Genomic DNA, 21241 nt, shown 5'->3' on the forward strand with positions numbered 1-21241 from the left:
TAAGACTTTCTGGAACTTAAATTCACTTGGTTTTCCACTAAGTGAGAAGGGTAAATCTGGAAAGTCTTCATTAATCTGAGCAGAAACATCTAATGGATCCATTTGCCATACTAACCAATTAAGGTAAACATACAGTAGTTACAAACATGTGAATTTAGCTATACAGCAGAGTTTCTTTTTAAGCAACAGAAAGAGTGCCAAGCAATCAAAGGATTTCAGGAATGTGAACAGAGCTATCCCAAAATTAAAAACGTCAGCATTTCTGTTTAATGCACTAAAAACACACAAGGAGTCAGAAAGGGAGGGTTCTGAATTACATGAGCTGTAGATTTTACACTACCTAACACAGTAGTTTGACTTACTTAAATTCCAGTCAGAAATAGTATCATCATCATCAAGCTCATCATCATCGTCGTCATCTTCCTCAATACCATCTTCTTCATGCTGCTGAGCCACTGTCCGTGAACGATGAAAACGAGGCCTTATGTCCTGTTCACTATCTGGAATAGCTTCATCTTCTTCAACATCCCCCTGTTAAAAATGAAACATTAAGCATGCTTGCAAGTTATTATACCATCAGATTATGAAACAGTACAGCCACGTTGCCCAAGATATTTTAAAAGGCAATATAGTGGGTAATATGTTCGGGAAAACTATGACAACTTCTTCAACTTCATAGCCACCTCAGGCAGGCCACCTGACCAAAAGAGCCACTAATTCCTGCATTCTTCTAGAAACATGAACGGAGAGGGAAGGAGGAAAAAGAGGCAGAGAAATCCTTTTTATTGTACAGTAATAATTCTAGTTCTGTGTTAGAATGGATTAATTAGCGCAACTTCTTAGCTATATCCTATACTGTACAAGCTATTTCTGCTAAGTAGAAACTGCCCTAGCACAGTAATTTAGAAGTGAATAGTCAAATGAATACATTCCTTGAGAAGTAAAGTGAAATTGTTGCTCACCTTCAGCAGAATAATATCTATTTCTGAGTACTTCATACCATTTACTAACACAGGTATCAACCTACAAAGAAAGGTTTTAATATGTATGTGTTAAAAAAAGCATAATTCAGACAACTGTCAATTTTCTAAGCCAAATTTTGTTTTTAGAAACTGGTTTATATTTATCAATAGGCTAAATTTTTCAAACCTACCCCTAAAGTTAAGCTCCTAAATAAAAAAAGCAGTCTGATTTTCTGAGGTACAGGCATCTGGCTTATGAAATTTTGACTGTATGTTACAAAATTTCTAGTTTAAGTTAATGTATTGCATAATTGAGGGAAATCTAAATTAGTTTTAATCATGTTATGCATTTGATGAAATCATGTCTTAACTGTAAGTTGAACATTTTCAACATTATAAAATTAATGCTTCAAAGTGCTTCTGGGTACAGGCCAAATCCTTTGAATGGGGACTCAAGCTCCCAACGTGTGCTGTACACATTGTCTCACCTAACTTTAGGACAGATGGAAGAGTACTAAGGTGGCACCCACTTGTCCCAGCCACCTTGCTGTCCCTACTCATATAACCACTCAGCAGGTTAGTCACTCCACTCCTCCTCAGTCAAGGACTGTCCCAAATATCTTTCAAAAATTATATCAAAACCTCATAAACCGAATCCACTGTACCCACAAAAAAAAAACCATGATCTTCACAATGAGAACACGGCTCTGCAGGGAAGGATACAGTTTTAATGATCCTAGCTCAAGATTTGGGCCCAGCTTCACTACTGTTACGAATATGACACAAAGATCCCTAATTGGCCTGGGGTGTGCATAATGTCACCTGCATTAGCCCTACCTGGCACGGTCTATAAAACCACTTCCTAATCTATTCTGGTCTCTTCCATTACCGTAGCTTTACTGCAATCCTAATCAAGTGTGAAACTGTTTCAGAACTATTGTCACAATAAATGGAAAATTTACTTAACTTAGCTCGAGAAGGGTGTCCCTGTAAGTGCTCCACTTCAGGATGTTTGCATCCACATGAGCTCTTGATCAGATATGTTCATCAGCACTGTCCACACATCTGCACCTGCACTCTAGGCAGTCCTGCACGACTCCAGTTCCTTCTAAACCACCGAAGTCCAGAGAGAAGACTAAGGCAGGAGGGCAGGTAGAGCTCCCATGGGGGGGGGGGGGGGGAACACATCTCAAAGCACTCCAGTTACCGTACAAGTAGTGTTCCTTTGGGTGTTCCACTTCAAGAGATTCCAGAGCAGTATGGAAGATGGTGCTGAAGAGACAGACAGATTCAGTATGGACAGTAGATCAGCACCAACAAAAGCCTCATCAGCTCCAGAAGCAGGCATGATAGCACAATGCTGGGAAAACATGCCTACCGAAGACTAGGTGGCTGCTTTGCGTATGGCTGAGACAGGTATGCTTTTCAGTAGGGCTGCAGAGGTAGACTGAGCCCTGGTGGAACAGGCAATCATGCTAGTTCAGGGGTTAATACCCGAAGCTTTAAAACAGGTTAAGATGGACTTCCAGTCTTTTGTAGAAATCAGATGCCCTTTCATTCATTTTGTAATCAAGATGAGAAGCCTACAAGGAGTCACATAGGACTTAGTCCTCTCAGGGTAAAGAGTGGAGAGCTGTTCTTATGTACAGTGTATGGAGCTCACTGCTCCTTTTGAAGAGCGAAGCTTGGGATAAGATGCCAGCAGGTGAATTTCCTGATTAAGGTAGGAATCGAGGGTGTAGATGTAGTGTCACATTATTGAGATAGAATACTGTGTATGGTGAGTCAGCCACCAGAGTCATAGTTCCCCTACACTCCTGGCTGAGATGTCTGCTACCAAGAACAAGATCTTGAGGGACAAATGAAGGAAGGAAAACATTTCCTATAGGTTCAAATGTGGCTTTCCTCAGAGCACTGTGGACTAAGTTGTACATCCATATAACATACCTCATTTTGAAAGAGGAAAAAGATTGGGGGGGGAAAAAAAAACCTTTAATAAACCTTATAGTGGTTGGGTATGGGGGCGGGGGGGAGAGAAGAAAACTGTGATGGCAGCTAGGTGAAAAAACAGTTACCTACCTTTCATAACTGTTGTTCTTCTCCATTCTAGGTGTGTGCACGCCCACGTGCGTGGCCAGAGATTTTTGCCATAGCAGTACCCGTAGGGCTGGCTGTGGAGCCCTCTAGAGTGTTGCACTCATGCCGCGGTACATCAGGTGCTGCTGGCCCATGCACTCTCAGTTCTTTCTTGCCAACAACTCCAACAAGAGGGGCAGGAGAGCGGGTAATCGAATGGACATGAGCAACATATCTCGAAGAATTCCACTCTAGGTGGCCCACAAGCAGTATCAATGGAGATGGGCTCAGAGCTCACCGTCATGCAGCTGGTAGCACAGCTCTGCCAAAGCCAGCGTCATCTCGAGCCTGCTGGGTCTGCACAAAGTGCGATGTGAACGTATGAATGAACGAGCAGGTGGTGACCTGGCAAACTTCTTGGATCAACACCTGCGCCCTGAAGGCCGCCGAACATGTCTTTGCTCTAGTAGAATGAGCCGTCATGATTGCCAGTGGGGGCAGCTTCACCAGCTCGTAGCAACAGCGGATGAGGGTAGTGATCAAGACGAGATTCTCTGGACTAACACTGGGCAACCCTTCATCCAGTCTGCAACAGCAACGAACAATTACGTTGACTTACAGAATGGCCATGTTCTGTCAGTGTAGAAGGTCAGCTCCCATTTGATCTCCAGAGTACGCAACCTGCACTCCTCATCTGATGCATGAGGCTTCGGACAGAGGACCGGTAAGTAAACGTCTTAGCCAGTGTGGAACTGGGAAACGAACTTGGGCAGAAAAGCCGGGTGTGGACGCAGCTGGACCTTGTCTTTGTAGAAGATTGTATAAGGCAGCTCCGACATCAGCACCCTGATCTCGGATACCCACCAAGCCGAAGTTATAGTGACCAAGGACACCTTCTAGGAGAGGAGCAGAAGGGAGCAGGAAGCCAAGGGTTCGAAGGTGGGCTCATGAGCTTCAAAAAGCACAAGATTCAGGTCCCACAGGGGGACTGGGTCCCGGACATGTGAGTACAGGCATCTTAAACCTTTCAGGAACTGCACCATTGTGGGATGGGTGAAGAGCCACCCGCCAAAATGGCTGCCAGCTGTACCTTGACCGAAGGCAAAAGCAAGCCCTGGAGCTTAAGATGCAACAAATAGTCCAGGATGTCCTGCAGTGACGCTTCCTCAAGACTGGACGAATGTGCTTGTCCGAGGCCCAACACGTGAAGTGCTTCCACTTTGCCACACCGGTAGCCCTGGCGGAAGGCTTTCTGCTACCCAGCAGGACCTGTTGGACCGCAGCTAAGCGCTCCACGCAGAAGCCACGGTGTCAGGTGCAGCAATGCCAGGTTCAGGTGGAGCAGGTTGCCATGATTCTGGGACAGCAAATCCATCTGGGTCAACCACTGAAAGACTCAGCAGCATGCCAAACCAGTGCTGGCGAAGCCACGCCAGGGCTCTGAGGATGAGAGATGCTTTGTCTTGCTTTGCCTTTAGCAGGACCCTGGGGATACGTGGTACCGGTGGAAAGGCGTACATCAGCATTTCCAATCACGGAATCAGGAAGGCGTCCGACAGGGAACCCTTGTCTCTGCCGTGCAGGGAACAGAATATGTGGCACTTCCTCTTCCATCTGGACACAAACAGGTCCACTTGGGGAGTTCCCACCTTCAAAAGATCAGACTGACCACCTCCAGATGGAGGGACCATTCGTGGCAAGACGAGAAGGTCCTGCTGAGATGATCTGCCAGGATATTCTTGGTTCCGGGTAGGTGGGTGGCCACCAGATGGATGGCATGCTACACACAGAAGTCCCAGAGGCTGAGCGTCTCCCGACACAGAGCCGACAACCTGGCACCACCCTGCCTGTTGATGTAATACATTGCAGCCATATTGTCCGTGAGGATCTGCACCACCTTGCCTTTCAGGTGGAGCAAGAATGCCTGACAGGCCAGGCGCACCGCCTTGTGCTCCCTGACATTGATACGAAGGGCTAGATCGTGCCAGCAGCCCTGGGTGTTGAGCTCACCCAGGTGGGCCCCCCAGCCCAGGTCCAATGTGTCTGAGACCAGGGTGAACAACAGTAATGGGGACACCAAGGGAACTCCCTGCAGCTCTGACTTGCGGTCTAGCCACCAATCTATGGACGAGAGGACATGGCTCAGTACCGTGACCACTCAGTCCAAGGGGTGCCTGCTAGGAACGTAGACCATTGCCAAGATGTCTGCAGGGGCTGGAGATGAAGCTGGGCATGACTGACCACATACGTGCATGCTGCCATGTGGCCCATCAGCCACAGTCATGTAAGGGCCACAGTGATTGGATGCCTCATGTGGGCAATGAGATCTGACATGGCCTGAAAACATGCTTCCAGAAGGAAGGCCCTGGCTCGCGTGGAGTCAAGAACCGCTCCGATAAACTCTATGCACTGGACCAGAGTTACTGTGGACTTTTGTGTGTTTCTGGTTCTCCTGAGCAATAGAGACTCAGGTTCTTCCCGGATCCAAAGATCCTCGTGGAAAAGGAGCCTGGATGGTACCAGGGACTTGAGATAATCTTCAGGAGTTAGAACGCTGGGTGGTCCTGGAAATGGTAGCAAAGCACAACCTCTGTGCCTTCACTGCTGCTTGCAGAAGATGTGGCTGATGACTATTTCTGCTTAGCCTTAAGAGTCCTTGTACTTTGGAAGCACTGGGTCCGGTACTGACTTAGGTGCTGCTGTAGCTTAACAGATGGCTTCTAGATATGTGGGGTGGCTTTTCTAGCTAGTGCCAGGGTCTTGGTACCAGAGGACATAGGAGCTCAACAATAGCCTTGTTGGTATGTGGGGCCTCATGAGCTAAACCAAAAGGATGACTTTCCCCTTCTCTTATCCCATCCTAGGAAATGGGATCTCTTTTTTGATGGTCTGGACAGTTCTGAGGAGTCTCTAGGGTCTCTGCTTACTGCAGCAGCAGTGACGGCTGCTAGGGCTCTCTGCGCAACCAAATCTGATGTACTGGATGTGACTTGGACTCCATAGCTCTCAAGGAGATATTCCATCAACAGGAATTTTAACCTGTCTTCCCTTCATTTTTTTAGACCTATTTTTATATCTTAAGCAGCTTTTACAATTGGAAGATGCAAGTCTCTCCCCCAAGCAGAGGTCAATTGAGTGTCTGTCATTGAGGGGGAAAAGACCTGTCAGACCTGCCCATAGGGTTTGGAGCCCAATTTCTTGGGCATAACCCATTACTTGAGGCTGCAGATTGTATCCTGAGAAAAAACAAAGGCTCTGATCAGGCAAGGAAAAGGAGAGTGGGGGAACCCACCCCCCAAAAAAGCACAAACTGTGTTAAATAACAGAATAAAATAAAATAAAAGAATAAGAAAAAGAATAAAAAAGAAGAGGTAGCAAGCTGCATGGCTAGGGACAACACAACATGCCATCTCAGGCCACAGGCCATTCATTAAGAAGGCACTAGAGCGGTGGTGGGTCTATCCCACCCTACGCCACATATCCTTGTGCTCGGATATGAGGATATCTAGGGTGTAGGCCCAGCTCTGTGGATACTAATGAGGCAAAATCTCCAATTGGGCACAGGCAGATCCTGAAGTGGAGCACCCATAGTGACACTATTTGAAGAACTTCGTGAATGCTTATTGATCACAGCTTTGCCAAAAATCTCCTTTTAAGTGTATGTATATGACTTCTCTCTAGTAAGTTTCTTCAAGTAAATTGTAAAATCAAACCAATTAGACAGCAACTCAATCCATAAAAATAGTACATGCTGGATCTGACTATTGTTGAAGTCCATGTAAACTGAATGTGCATCAATGGGAGAATCAGTCCCTGTATGTGTTTTGTCACTGAAAATGAATGCCAGCCTTAACATACAGGCTTCCTATTAGCATACCACCTTCACAACAAATTAAATCATGCTGGTAATAGCTTCTCCCCTACCCAAATAAATCCAAATCCGTTTAAATAGAGAAATACATCCCTAAACACCAATTTGTTTAAGTATCAGCATTTCTTGAGCATCATTACCATGGTACATGGGTGATGAGTACCTGAAGCTATATAGTAAGTAATCTTACAGAAAAATAAAAAGCCTTTGAAGAGCGAAGGTGGGAAAGGGTGCTAGACACCACAGAAATTGGATCATTTCACAGACACAATTAGCTGAGTTTTCAGGTAGTTTTCTAGGCTTGTCTAAGGAAATAGTACACCAACCTTGCCCACTGTTTAACTTATTACAGCTCTAGGATTTTCAAAAACTGATAGAATTATGTTCTCAAAGTTCCCCCTTTAAAGACAACTAACTGCTGAACAAAATGCTGAAGTGCACAATATTGCAAGGAAGACCCGAATGTTAAAAGTAAATTTTTAGTTAAAAAAAACCTTTGTATTCACCTTTTACAGCTACTGAATTTATTATCTGAATCAAGTCTACATTTGCATTGCAACTTTAAAGTCAGTATTAACCATCAACACTAAGATACACTCAAAAACACAGAATGATGTAAAGACAAGAAAAACAGAAGTACTTCAAAATGCAGTAGTTAAACCAAATGTTCTTTAGCAGATTTTATTTAACTCAAAAGTTCTATCCAAAGAGTTATGTTTAAAAGAGGTTAAATCAATCTTAAATTTAAAAAAAGTCAGTTTACTTACATGTTGCTAGGGATTGGGGGGTTTTTTTGGTTTTTTTTTTTGTGGTAATTTAGAAATATAGAGTGGGAAGAAAGTAAAGTAGATGTTTTGGACTGGTTTCTTTTATTAGTTTCCTAATACTTAGCCAAATTTCTTCTTTTTTTTTAAACATAAAATTTCTTTCTACTAAGAATTTTCACATTTAAACTGCACATCTATAATGAAAAAAAAAAAAAAAGACAAGCCTCACTAATCACTGTAAGAACACACACACACACACCCCGACCGCAAAAAAAAGGTGACATGATGCAATATTTGCAGCCTAGACCAAAACTTCCTTAATATGGAATTTCCAGAATTAAAATAAATAAGTAAATAAATTTTTAAAAAGCTTTGGCCAGGCTATACTCCATCACAATTTGTGCTCTGAAGTCACTTAGATGTTCTTGAAAATCCCACTCCGGTGTCCAAAATTCAGGTTTAGAAGCCTAACTTTTTGAAAATTTTAGCCCTGTGTGTATAATAAGTTCACAACTACCTTATTAATATATTGGAAGTGTAAATATTTCACTATTAACACTGAAGGAATTTTATTTTGAAGTAACCAATTTCATTCCACTAGGAAAAAAGTTTATTAAAGTTACAATTTTAGCCCCGATCATGCAACATTTATGCATATGCTTAACTCTAATGAAATCAGTGGGACTCTTCATGTGATTATATACTGCTGAAGCATTTTCCAGATCAGAATCTTAAATTTCAGTATTTTGTTTTTCACCTGTGATACCCTACCAGCAGTGGCATTTTAAAATTTATAAATGAACTAAGTTATAAATCCTTTTTCTAAAAAAAAAAGCTAAAAGTTGAGATAAAAATTGTAAGTAGTTTTTGCAGAGCCTCAATCTGATTTAAAACTTTTTTTAAACTCCACACACCCTGTTCTTTGTACAGAGACATATCCAATCATGTGGACATTTATTAGCCCAACCACTTCCATCTCTACATACAAAACAGCTGTCAATACTTGAATTCACCATTTGTAGATTACACAAAAAAACAAGCAACTAGAACCACCAGATATCTAGAATTTCTCCTAAGCACTTTGTAAACTTTACAGAACAGATTTCAGTCAGAATTCAAGAACGAGAGGACTAATTTACAATCCTTAGTTTCTCAGTAGAATATGCTTCATTCTGCTTGTTTGAAAATTAACTTACTTAGTAAGATGCCGACATAGCACATCTTTACAAATTGGCTGCTCAGCCAAAGTCAGCCAAAACTCGCACGCCTCCAAAGCCACATTTTCATCTTGGTCCTGAGTCCTCTGAAGCATGTACTACAAAATATGGAGAGAAATCATTACCTTATTCGCTTAGGTTCCTTTGAACACTTAGAATTCTATCAAAGTTAAATTACTACATGTGTTATAGTCTGCACTCTGCCATTATGAATGATCATTTTTTTTTATTTTGTTTAAAAAGGTGCTTTTTGGTTAGTATATACAGCTGCAACAGACTGCCACTTTGACTGTAGCTTGAGGTGAAGATAACTTCATTCTACTTAACACTGTACATGGCTTAAGAATGTTAAGCTCTTCACTTTTCAGTCATCTTCCAATGCTTGCTAAACCTGAGACTAGAGCCAAACACTTAGGATTTTTTAACAGCTTGATCTCTTCCCCCCCACCCGAGGGGGGAGAAGAGAAATCTCTCCTCCACCAGCAACTGGAAGGTGCAGCTCCACAAATGTTTAGATGCAGGTGTTTTCATATTACTTTTAGTACCTTAAAATCCCTACTTTGTTTCATAATCTTTACTACTTTAATAATAATATGATCAAATCCCATAATAAACAAGGATATGTAACAGAGTGAATCCAGTAAAGATAAATAGCGGAAATGATAATCTTATTGCCAGCAAGAACTTTGAAAGACCATGCCTCAAATCAACGAAGGTCCTATAAAGCTTAATACCCCATAATCATTGCTTTAAGCCAAAACACACTTCTTGCACACTGTTCATACCATTGCTATATGCCACTTGTCATTCAGAAGTGCTAGGTTCATTCAAACTTCTCCCTCAAGTCTCCTTTAAGTTCTGCAATCTTTGCATCCTTTCATGCTGGTCCTTACACGTGAAAATGCGTTCCAATTTACAAAAAACAAGAAAATCCACTCATTTACCATACCATATACCTAGAGTAAGTAAGGGCTTTAAAAAAAAAAAAAAATTCTTCCAATTGCTTCAGTATGCCACAGCCCACCTCCAAAACATGAGCAGAAGGGGAATACATCACCAGCATCCTTTGCACACCACAGCTACAGAACTTGCCATGGATGTTATGCTCTTGCCACAGAACTGCACTCCAGAATCTGAACTTTCATTAAAACAAATCTGTTTCTAGCCCTTCGGTTGCAATGGATAACCTTCAAAATGTGAACGCTGAGTAAACCAATGCCATTCTCTGCCTTCGTCTACACACAATTTGAAACTACAGCTCTAAGAAAATGTGAACAGTCAGGGATCTGACTACAATTGCAGTTGTGTCATTTGGAATTTTTTCCAAAAGCAAAAAGGCATCTGCCGATTTGCCATAGCCAGGTACCTGACATTTTGTTTTCATTCTCTTGCCACTGTCTCCAGTTTTCTCCACAAGTGGGAGTTACTTGGATCACAGTACATGCTCCCTATACTGCTACACTGAGCTAGGCGGCAGTAGCTTAGGGAGCCAGAGCCAGTTTGCAGCCAAGGAAAACAGAAGAATTAGCTGGTCAGCTACATAGCCTAAAGAACATCTCAAGAACTAAGGCCTCAGGAGTGAATCTAACTCACTCCTAGACTTCAAGGTCAGAAGGGACCATCATGATCATCTAGTCTGACCTCCTGCATATTGCAGGCCTGACTCTGTGGAGAGCAAAAACCCATCCTCAAAGAAAGTAATTACCAATGTTATATCAATGAGTATTTTCAAATACAAGCCACAACTGTGCGTGTGTGCTGTAAAGGAATGGGAACGAAGATTGCATAGCAATAGAATAAATTGGTGTTGCAGCAACACTATTGGCCCCACTGTGCTATGAGGTACATGAAGGCATTACACACCACCACTTGCAACTGAGGCCCCACAAGAAAATGGTTTCTCAGAAGTAATAGCGTACTCAGAAAAAGACTCAGGACTCGTGTCAAGAACTTCCTCGGCAGCCAGACCACAATTATAGAACCCTCCACCTGAAAGGATCACGATGTTCACATAGTTTATAGCTTTCGGATGCAAATGCAAGTTTGATTTTTATGTTGCCACTGTCTATCATCAATAAGCATCCTACATCAAGTCATCTCTCTGTTCACAATTCTGCAGGCACATTCTGTCCTTTGAGGATTGCCCGTGTAGATCCACACATCTGGATAAGTGTTTTCTAGGGGCACAAGATGGGTATCTACTACTACTTAGTGTCCGTGGAGGCACTTTGAAAGTGATTCACTTTGAAATTATCTTCAATGAGATAGTATGACCTTTCATTGCAGCAGATATGGTCAGAGAGAGGAGAGGAGAGCACCTGAAAGATATGGTCCCATTGAGGTATAGGGCAAGGTCTGAAAACATCCAAAGATTCAGCTTCCTCACGTAGCAGCACTTGATGCCAGGAGAGAAGATTGGTACTGTGATGGATTGGGTCAAGCAGGTTTCAGAATTCCACCTCGGGTGGGGTGTGGTTTATTCTCTCACATCCTTCCACATGGACAATGTGAAGGCAGCCAGATCATAAGAGTTTGGAGCTCATTCACTCTCTATGCTGAGATAATGGCCACAAGAAAAGTAAAGTGGTGTACTGCGCATTCCAAAAACGATCCCAAGAGAAGCTCCATAGGCTCTAGAAGGATGACATCAAAGCCCCACATGGAAGACAGGTCCCTGGCTGAAGGGTGAGTAAAAGTAGGCCGCTGGAGGAATTATGATGTCACAGGGTGTAAGACCACCAGAGTACAACTGGTGACAACTGGAGTGTGACAGAGACTGTGGCAAGATGAACCTTAAGGGAGTTAAATGCTAATACCATGTGATTCAGGAGCATGATAGTCCAAGACCTTCAGTATCAGAACCTCCTTTGGGTCAATACTATTCTAGGTTACCCTAGAAGTACACCTCAGAACAACAAAACATCTTCCTGGTGGAAGGTTTCCTGCTTTGTATAAAAATTTCCTGAACTTTAAGGGAGCAGTCTACATCAGTGTTGCTTACCCAGCTAATATCCAAGCAGTCAAGTGCAACAAGTGTGGCTCTTAGTACAGTATCTGACAGAGGTTTGAGATTTTCATCTCTGTGCTGGCCAGAAGATATATGGAAGGCCTCTTGGACATTTGTAATAGGTCCAACAGCCAAAACTGTCTCAGCCAGTATGGGGCTATCATGATTAAATTCTTGTTCCATCTGATCTTGGATAATATTCTGGGGATCAAGGAAACTAGAGGGAAAGCATATTGAAGTCATCAAGACCACTGAAGGAGGAAGGTGTCTGGTAGAGATCCATATGATCATTGTCCTCTGTGGTGACTAAGTCTATGGTGGGAGTCCCACTTCCAGGAGTACTGGATCTAGGATGGACTTCAACAGTGACCACTTGGGGGTGGTTATCACATTTCTGCTCAGGAAGCCTGCTAGGTTATATAGCTGAATCATGGGAGGTGGGGAACACCAATGGGGTCACCCCATGTTGATGGCACCATTCCCAGAACTTGAAGACTTTCTGACAGAAAGAGGATGGATCAACCACTTGGCCAACACAATGTCCACCAGGAACTGCACTGTGGAGTTCTGAAAAAACAGACAGGAACACTATACAGGCTAGACTGATGGCTCTCTCCTCTGGGACATTCATGTGTATTCAAGTCATCCTGAGTCCACATGCCCTGCATCTGAGGATGTCACCTCCCATTAGTCAGATCCTAATATGTCTGTAACAAGTGTCATCCCCAAGGACGGGACGGAACACTGCCCCTTTCCTCAAGTTTACTAGGTCTAGCAATCAAGCGAGTTACTGTAGAATTTGAAGTGGGACTGTGATGCACGTCCGAATGAGAAGCATATGGACCTCAGCCACAATTGTAAGGTCCAATAATGAAATGTGGCAAGCAGCATCTTCTACCTGCTCACCGACATATAGCCAAAAAGAGTCCCAGATACACATGTACCACCTGTAGGTAGTTTACCGCTAACTGAAGAGATCAGAACCTGTTCTCTAGCAGGCAGGCTTTTGTCTATCTGAAATCAAAGATCCTATAAACTCTACCATCTGCGAGTGTGAGAGAGAGACTAAGATTCCAGAATTGTCACTCTGAAGCTTATGTATGTTGTTGAGTCAGTGTGAAGCACTGGAAACAGCTACAAGCATGGTTGAGAGCTCTTTTTATTCAGAATGATCACCAGGTTCAATCACTGGATTTGTGGTCAGTTACCACACAGTTTTCACATTCTCAGTTTTTTGACTTTACGAATTACACCCATGTGGTGTCGTTATGGTAAGGATATGCCATGCCAAGAGTCCTAAACCATTGTAATAGAGGTAACTCTACCAATAACCTTTGCTCTACAACTAAACTGCATGTAACAATTTCATTTGGTTGTAAGAGGGAACTGCACAGATGGTGGAATACTTGGTCCAACTGCCCCACATATGCTACAGCATGGGCTTTCAGCTACTGGTTTATCACAGTTCACAAGGAAAGGCTGTTTAAGGCCATTTGTCTAATGCTGGTATCTGCCAGTCATCCAGGTATGGGTAGACAGACATCCTATTTCCTTAAATGCACTGCCACTACTGCCAGCCAGAATATTTTAGGAGCCACTAAAAGTCCAAAGGGCAGAGCCCTGTATTGGTAATGGTTAGGCCTCACTATGAATTGCAGATACTTTCCGTGGGCTGGCTGGCTGAATATGTGAAAATAGCTTTCCATTTGCAGGATGTATGAGAGCCAGTCTTGAGCTTGGAGAAAGAGGCAATGTTAATTGTTTCATGTTGAGGATGGCATATATTTGTTCAGTCTCATCAGGTCTAGGATAGGACAAAGACCACCCCACTTTCCTTCCTCAGAATGAAGAAATACCAGGAAAAGCAGCCTTTTCCCTAGTACTCCCGAGGAAGACAAAGCAAAGCAACAAGGCCTCCACATTTTGTAATAGGCTGTCTTGAGAAGGGTCCCTGAAGAGGGACAGGGAAGGGGGTAAAGTAGAACCGGATGGGACAGCCATAGAAGATCACTGAACACTCAAATACCTCATGTCAAGGAAAACCACACCCAATGGAATGGAAGAAGTGGCTTTCAAAGGTGGGGTTCTCAAGTCTTGTCAAGTCTCCGTCATGTCAACGGAGCAGTGGATGTTGCTGAGGAAGAGGAAGGCTGGCAACCCTGTTTTATCTTAGGTGCTTTTTTGGTGTGATACGTCATCTGTTTGGGATGGTAAGACTATGTACACTGTCTCAACTGTGGCTGGGGACAGAAAAAGTGTAATTCTCTAGACAGGACAAGGTAGCTTTGTAGTCCATCAGTGAGTACAGAGCAGTCTGTCCACTTGCTTAACAGCTGGGCCCCCAGAACAAGTCCTCAGTTGTGGTCTGCAACTCTCAGGATACCAGATACATGGAGCCACAATGTTCTACACATTATAGTCTCTGTGATGACAGATTTGGCCATGGTTTCAGGTGTCCATTGCCCACCAATTGGCCTCTATTATGTCCTTATGCGCCTCTCTGCTTTCATGAGGAAGGTCATCACCCTGACCCACGTTAGAAAGGCAAACTCAGCCAAAATAGCCTGGCAATTAGCCACACATAGCTGTAAAGAAACTGAGAAGTACAACTTCTTTCTAAATAGAGACATCTGGGTTCTGTCGTCTTTTGGGGCACTTCTGTTTCATCTAAATTTTGATTCAATGGCCAATATGACTAAGGAGCCTGGGTTGGAGTAAGTGCAGAAGTACTCAACCCCAAAAGGAGGTAACTGGCAACTATTTATGACTCATTTCACAATTGGTGTTAATAGTGACTTGCATCTGCTACAGGGCTTTAGCTGGGTCTAGCAGTCCCTTGTTAATGGGGAGGACGATCCTGGCTGGACTAGAAGCTGACAAGATGTTGAACAGTTTATGGTATTTCTGAGATGACAATGCTCGATTTCCAGAGTCTCAACAATCCACATAAGGAGCTCCTGGAACACTTAACATTGTCTGCTGCCAGTACCTATGCAAAGGATATAGCTTCACGCAGCAACGACTACGAAAGATTGTTACGCTGCAAGATAGGATATTGATGTTGCTCAGCCCCTGAATCATCTACTTGATAGTCTGGTGTTGCCTGTCTGACCAGGAATGCCACTGGAGATGAAGCCCTCTCTCTTCCTTGAAGACCATCTGCTTCTTGATGTTTATGAAGGCAGACCCTAATATCCCTAAGAGGGCCCTGGCAGCACACTGTATAGTACAGATGACTCAGGTTGTTGACTGGACCAATACCAGTCTTGATGGGCCGATGTGAGTTTGTAGGAGAACCCCACAGGGGCCTCAGTGGCACTGATCAGACCTCAAATAATCATCTCTGCTTGATAATAGGGAGAAAGTACACCATGGTGACAGTGTGTAGACTTGCTCTTGGGGGCATCAACGACATACATGGCATTTTTAGTACAGTAGATGCTCATTAGTAGCAACGTATCGGTGCTCTTCCGTTATGTTACTCCTAAGCGGCTGTTATTATAGGGGGTATTCATTGGACCAAAGGCAGCCTGCTTTTTCTGATAGTTGCATAAAACAGCTACATACATGCTATCTATAATTGTAACAAGGTGATGTATGTTTATTATTGCTACAGTATTACATTAGTATAGTGTACATTTTAAACATGTGCTCTATTTTGCAAGTGTAGCCTACCACCATATTGCATCAAGAAAGCAGTATTAATTGAGTTAACGTTATAAAAATATCAAGTTTTATCTTTATGTTTAAAAACAAACATCAACCATGACAACACAACCTCTTGCTCTTATTTGTAAACCTTTTTTGAACTCGCACTTTAATACTTCATACGCACTGTAAGTCACCCTGGATAAGGGCGTCTGCTAAGCAAATAAATAACCTAAATTAGAGTATTATAGTATTATAATTCCACATCAGAAAGTGTATTCTATTTATAGAGTATCAACTTCTAAATTAAGAATGGATAAAACACTCATTTTGTGTGAAAGAAATCTGTTAATTTGCTCTGCTTTCTCAGCCACAACTTTGTTTTGAAGATGGGACTCAATATCCCAGGAAGGGTCTACAGATCTCTATGAAAAGTGCTGAAGTGGGTTCAAAGCCTTCCACAGCTCGGAGTTTGTCAGAGGTGGAACTTCACCAAAATCATCCTCACTCTCTTGATGATATGTTTCATCAACACAAGATCGTTTCTCTGGCCTTGCAGCATCTGTTGCATTCATTAATTCCTCATTGAGGGAAACATGAGCAAATCCTCATTTCACAGTCACAGCAGCTATTAAGTCCTCTTTTTTCCACGTTGACTGGAAATGGAACATCATTCAGGAGGTTGTCAAACTCTTCAATATCCTCATTGTGCACACCTTCCACTGGCACAAATTTGCCTTTCCTGAAACAGTTGTAAATTTGTCAGCTTTACATCTAGCCATGCCTCAGCAACACAACCTGTAAATTTACACTTTTCAGGATTGTCTGAATATCTGTCCTGGGGTCTGCATCAAGAGCAACAATAATCTGGTTTTCAATTTTTGATTGGTATTGTCCCTTCATGTTCTTAATCACACTTGAGCTATATAGGTTTAATCAAAGATGTAGTGTTGGGGTAAGAATTTGAGCTGAATGTTTGAGAGAACCAATGGAGGTGTGTGAAGCAAGTATCCAGTAAGAGGCATATCTTACAGCTCTGCAAGTGAAGTGGACAATCTCATCTTTTTTAGCCAGTTGATGAAAATCTCACCTGTCATCCAGGCATTTGCTGAACTGACATAATTGAGCGGTAGTTTACTGAAATCCTTCAGAAAGCATGTGGGTTGTTTTGACTGCCTGATCATGAACAGCAGGTGTTTGTCACTACCATCTATGTTGGCACAGATAAGCAGTTATACTGTCCTTTGAAGCTCTCTCCTTCTAGCTTTCCAAATTTTTTCCTACTTGTCCTCTGTCACAGAGCCCTTTCAGGTAAAGTCCTGTTTTGTCAGCACTGTAGATATCGGCCAGGGAAAACTTTTCAAGAATGTGAGGACTTTTTCACACTGCCACTGCTCAGCTGCTGGTTTGTCTGCCGACCGTTTTTTGCAAGAGACATTGAAGAGTTTCTTCCATCTGGTAAGCCAATCATCACTTTCTTTAAAATCATTCAATTCAAGTGAAGCAGCAAGCTGAAGGGTTTTTTCCTTGATTGCAGGTCCAGAAAGCAGTGCTCCCTGCACCCTCTTCTTCTTGAGCCTGCTCGACATCAGGGGCTTTTCCTTCAGACCCATGCTTACGGCAGCTATTTGACTGTCCGTCTTTGTACTTAGCCAAAAGCTTATCCTTCTGCTTCCACATTCTGCAAACACTGATCTGTGCAACTCCCACTTGACTGGGACTTGGTTTTGAGTAGTCCCTGAAGTTTGATAGTCTGGGATAATGTGTACTTTTTCTTTCAGTGAGAGACTTCTTGGCATTTAGTCTGTTTTTGCCACCAAAAAATGATGCTAATAAGAGGAGGATGTGACGTCACAAAGTCACAAAAGTTGCTCTTATGCAGCTGCTATGTTGCTGTTAGCAAGTGGAAAATTCATGGTAGGGAAAGTGTTCCCAGGGAAAAATGTTGCTCATAAGCGGCAGTTTCTCTTACAAAGGGTTGCTGCAAACAAGTGTCTACTGTACCTGAGACTGTACTGGTGGCAGGAAATCTCTCAATGTCAACGATGGACCTGGTTCTGCCAGAGTCTCCTCCCCAGACAAAATGTTTTTGTTTTTTTTTTTTCCAAAATGCTCAGATATTGTTAAGCTATAGAGGACTTCCATTTTTCCAGAGTTATCTATGTGAAATATTCCACCAGCACGCCATTCATTTAGATGCTCCCGCAACACTCTCATACTCTCACTCTCTCGGCTTATTTAATTCAGTTTGGAATGAATTTTCCCCTCAATTAAGTTAAGGTCAGTAAAGTATATCATTTGGACCAAGTGTCACATATACAAATCAGCCAGACAACCAGAAGATAATTTCACAGTTGCCAAAAATAGCCTATCCTTCAAGAAGAATGAAGATATAGATATGCAAAAGTTGCATTACACACAGCTGACAAAACACACTATTTGTTATAACTATTACTTTAAAGCATTTATTGTGCATGCAATTTAGGAAACAAAATTTACCTCAACTATACTAATCATATGAGGAAGCAGGCGATCCATTCGAACTTCCAGCAGCATCACCAAAGCCCGACACACATTTTTGCGTACTTCAGGCTCCTCATCTCCAGCCAATGCAAAGAGATTCTGTGGGGAAAAATTAAGAGAATTTTCTAATCCCTTTATTTTATACAGAATAGTACTTGCTATCATCAAGCAAGCTATCATGCAAGTGCACATTTCTGTGTGTTTGACACTCAATACCATTCAGGATTGGAATTAATGCTCCTTTATATTCACCTGAACGTACATGATACTGCACAGATTCTCTAGTACTTTATATGGATATGACCTGGGCTGGATTAAAGCATAGGCACTATATGCTATTGCCTCTTGGAGTTATGTACTTTTTCTTTAAATGAACGTTTAGGGCTAGAAACTTGCCTTCAGTTTAACAGTTACAAAGAAAGGCTTGAACACATGACCCTAATATAATGGATGCACTAACATTTCTCCAAGCCTGCGGACAAACAATAGCACCAAAGGGTGAGATTTAATCCATGGCTATCAACGAAGCATTAACAGCAAGACCCACTACTCCAGCAGGCCCTGGTGAGAGGATTCTGTGGCAAGTACAGAAAACAGTACCAGGCCTGATCCACCCAAAAAAAAAGATGCCTCAGCAATAATAATATTAATGAACGTGGGATGGGGCTCCTGCTGCTGCCAACCCAGTATCTCCAGGGAGCGAGGAGAGAGGCCCATCTCTGGAAGGGGACTAGGTCCCCCTGCTCTCATACTAGAGGCAGCCATGAGGATTGGCCACACCAAAAAAAAAAAAAAAAAAAAAGCTCATGAGGGAGGTCATAGGGGCCCCTCCAAATCATGGTGTGCCTAAGGCCCTAGATTTCCTTGATCTAGCCCCCAAAGTCTTCTATACCAAACCCAACATAAATCTAAGTTAAATAAACTCGCTTCTAAGCAATGAGGACCATGGCATTCAAGACAGAAGAAACTGGTTTTGTACTGGTAACGAAAGAGCCCTCTACCATCACATACTCAAACATTTTCTCAGAGAGCAATCCAGTGGCTCACAAAGGATACTATTTTTCTTGTTTAAGTGATGCTACAGCATTTATTTTCAAAATTCCAGTTATTCACGTTTAGAACTTTCCTCATCTCAGATTTATATCAACTCCTTCCAATGTAAGCCAAGCCACAAGGACGTCTGAGGCAAAGTTCACTTGAAAGGGAGGTTAGAGCAAAAGGTACTCTGAATTGGCCCACAAACAGGCAGTGCTGACCCTATGGAGACATGGCCAGACCACTAAAAGGTGGTGTTGACTCAATATATCCTGTTTCTAGGTAGGCCACAGAAGTTGAAATGCAGATTAAGGCTGTCCTCCCCCAGCACAACAGTGCATGAATACAAAATCAAAGGGTAGCTGTAACCCTAGGTCAATATTCATATCTAGCAGACACACGGGACGTAGTTTGCAAATCCTATTCCAGCAGGAGTTAATCAAGACCCTCACTGTAATGTGTTATATTGCAAGGAGGATTGTCCCCCCAGTCCCCTTCCCCAGTTAACTACTGACAACTGCCCTGTATGTATAAATATATAGGCCAAAAGTGGAGCAGAAATGAAGAGATAACAGGAGGGCATGCATGATCACATTAACAATTTGCCCATGTAATTACTGTACTTGTGTATGTTATATGTATTTACAAATGGATAATTAGGCCATATGCATCTATTGTGTTTATAAATTAAACACAATTTTTCTGATTTTGCACATAACTTGAAAATCTTGCCCATAATGCAATCTAATTGAACATAAAGCAGAAGACTGTACTTGTTCTCCACTCACAGAAATATTCAGTCTCTATTACAGTGGTTCTTAGTGGTTTTCTTGGTCCAAGATCTATAAAATGTCTGAAAAATTATTCAGAAATCCACCATACGTACTCCAGAATTCTTTGAAATCACAAATAGTTAAGGATTTTGGACCACAGGACAACTCTGGCACCATACTGTGGATTTAAAGAAGTAAAGGTGGAAAGCATGAAGGCTGGTGCTCCTAGGCTGAAGGAGCTACTGGGTGGGGAGAGAGAGTCTCCCTTTTTCTACCTACTCACAAAGCACTCAGCTGTGAAAGCTGGGGAGCACTGCTTAGGGCTGCAAAGCTGGTTCTACAATCTCTCAAAGCCACTTTCCCCACTCTAGATTTGAGAGCTGCATGGACGAAGGATGCAGAGGAGCTACTTTACGATTGGGTAGTCTGATGTGGGGTCAGAGGCAGCCATCACAGAAGCAGAAGCAGGATGGAATTGTCTGCTCTTTCCCAGCCTCTGCAGGTTTCTAGGCAACTGCCAGGTTTGATACACCGGTTCTACTCAATAGGCACCCCCCCTCATGCACCACTGGTTGAAAATAGCTGTTCTACTGCAGGGTGTTACTCCACTATGTTTTGAATACTTAAAGCAAACATATGCGCGGGGGGGGGGGGGGGGGGGAGGAGAGGATATCTTAATAGTTTAACCATTCCTCAGCCAGCAAAGAAAAACATACAAATTTAAAACAATGTAATTAAGTCTAGGGCCAAGTCCTGGATACATGAACTATAAACATTCTGTATCATTACTGCATGCAACTCCTTTTACAGAAAAAGCAGGTTCTTTGTTTAACATTAAACCGTATTAGCAAGATTCTAGTACTAAAAATACAAAATTGGGGGGGGGGGGGGGAGACGACTCACCTACCTCAATAAAAGAATCAATGTGCAACATAAGAGCTTGAGTTCTACTGATGATAAACTGATTGACGCATGCAACAGCATGGGACCTAGAAGTAGAACAAGCATTTATTTAAAACAGATGGAAAAATTCATTAGAAACTTTTTCTAAACTGTATACAATCATAAAAAATTGGGGAGAGGAAAACAAAGCAAAGACATACACTACAACGTCTAACGGTAATTTTCAGAATCAAATAAGAGGAATCCAAATATGCAGATCAAGAGTATTTCTTAACTACACTGACTCATTTGTAATATTAAATATTATTTTCTTTTCCACAGGAAAATCTCAGGAATACAAAATACAATGCAACACCAATGGACTAAACCCTGCTTTTAAAAAAAAAAAAAAAAATCTAAACAATCCAAAGTATGTGCACTCAGTCAAAAGGCACAAGGCTGAGAAATTAAATCCTCTTC

The 21241-nt window shown here is 42.4% G+C and overlaps 1 protein-coding gene across 7 annotated transcripts in view; it reads right to left on the reverse strand.

Moving 5' to 3' along the window:
- The window catches only part of TNPO1 (transportin 1), a 170173-nt gene that overhangs the window by 60558 nt on the left and 88374 nt on the right, over positions 1–21241 (reverse strand). For all 7 annotated transcript variants that reach the window (XR_012639527.1, XM_074952752.1, XM_074952753.1 and 4 more), the window contains 5 exons: positions 20787–20868; positions 18048–18170; positions 8873–8991; positions 963–1023; positions 363–531 (listed from right to left, as the gene is read on the reverse strand). Coding sequence is in view for 6 of the 7 variants with exons in the window: in XM_074952752.1 (XP_074808853.1) it covers positions 363–531; positions 963–1023; positions 8873–8991; positions 18048–18170; positions 20787–20868 (554 nt within the window). In the remaining variant the exon portion in view is untranslated. The remainder of the gene's footprint in view (positions 1–362; positions 532–962; positions 1024–8872; positions 8992–18047; positions 18171–20786; positions 20869–21241) is intronic.

The sequence above is a fragment of the Natator depressus genome, chromosome 5 (genome assembly GCF_965152275.1).
Source record: "Natator depressus isolate rNatDep1 chromosome 5, rNatDep2.hap1, whole genome shotgun sequence".
Taxonomy (NCBI): domain Eukaryota; kingdom Metazoa; phylum Chordata; order Testudines; family Cheloniidae; genus Natator; species Natator depressus.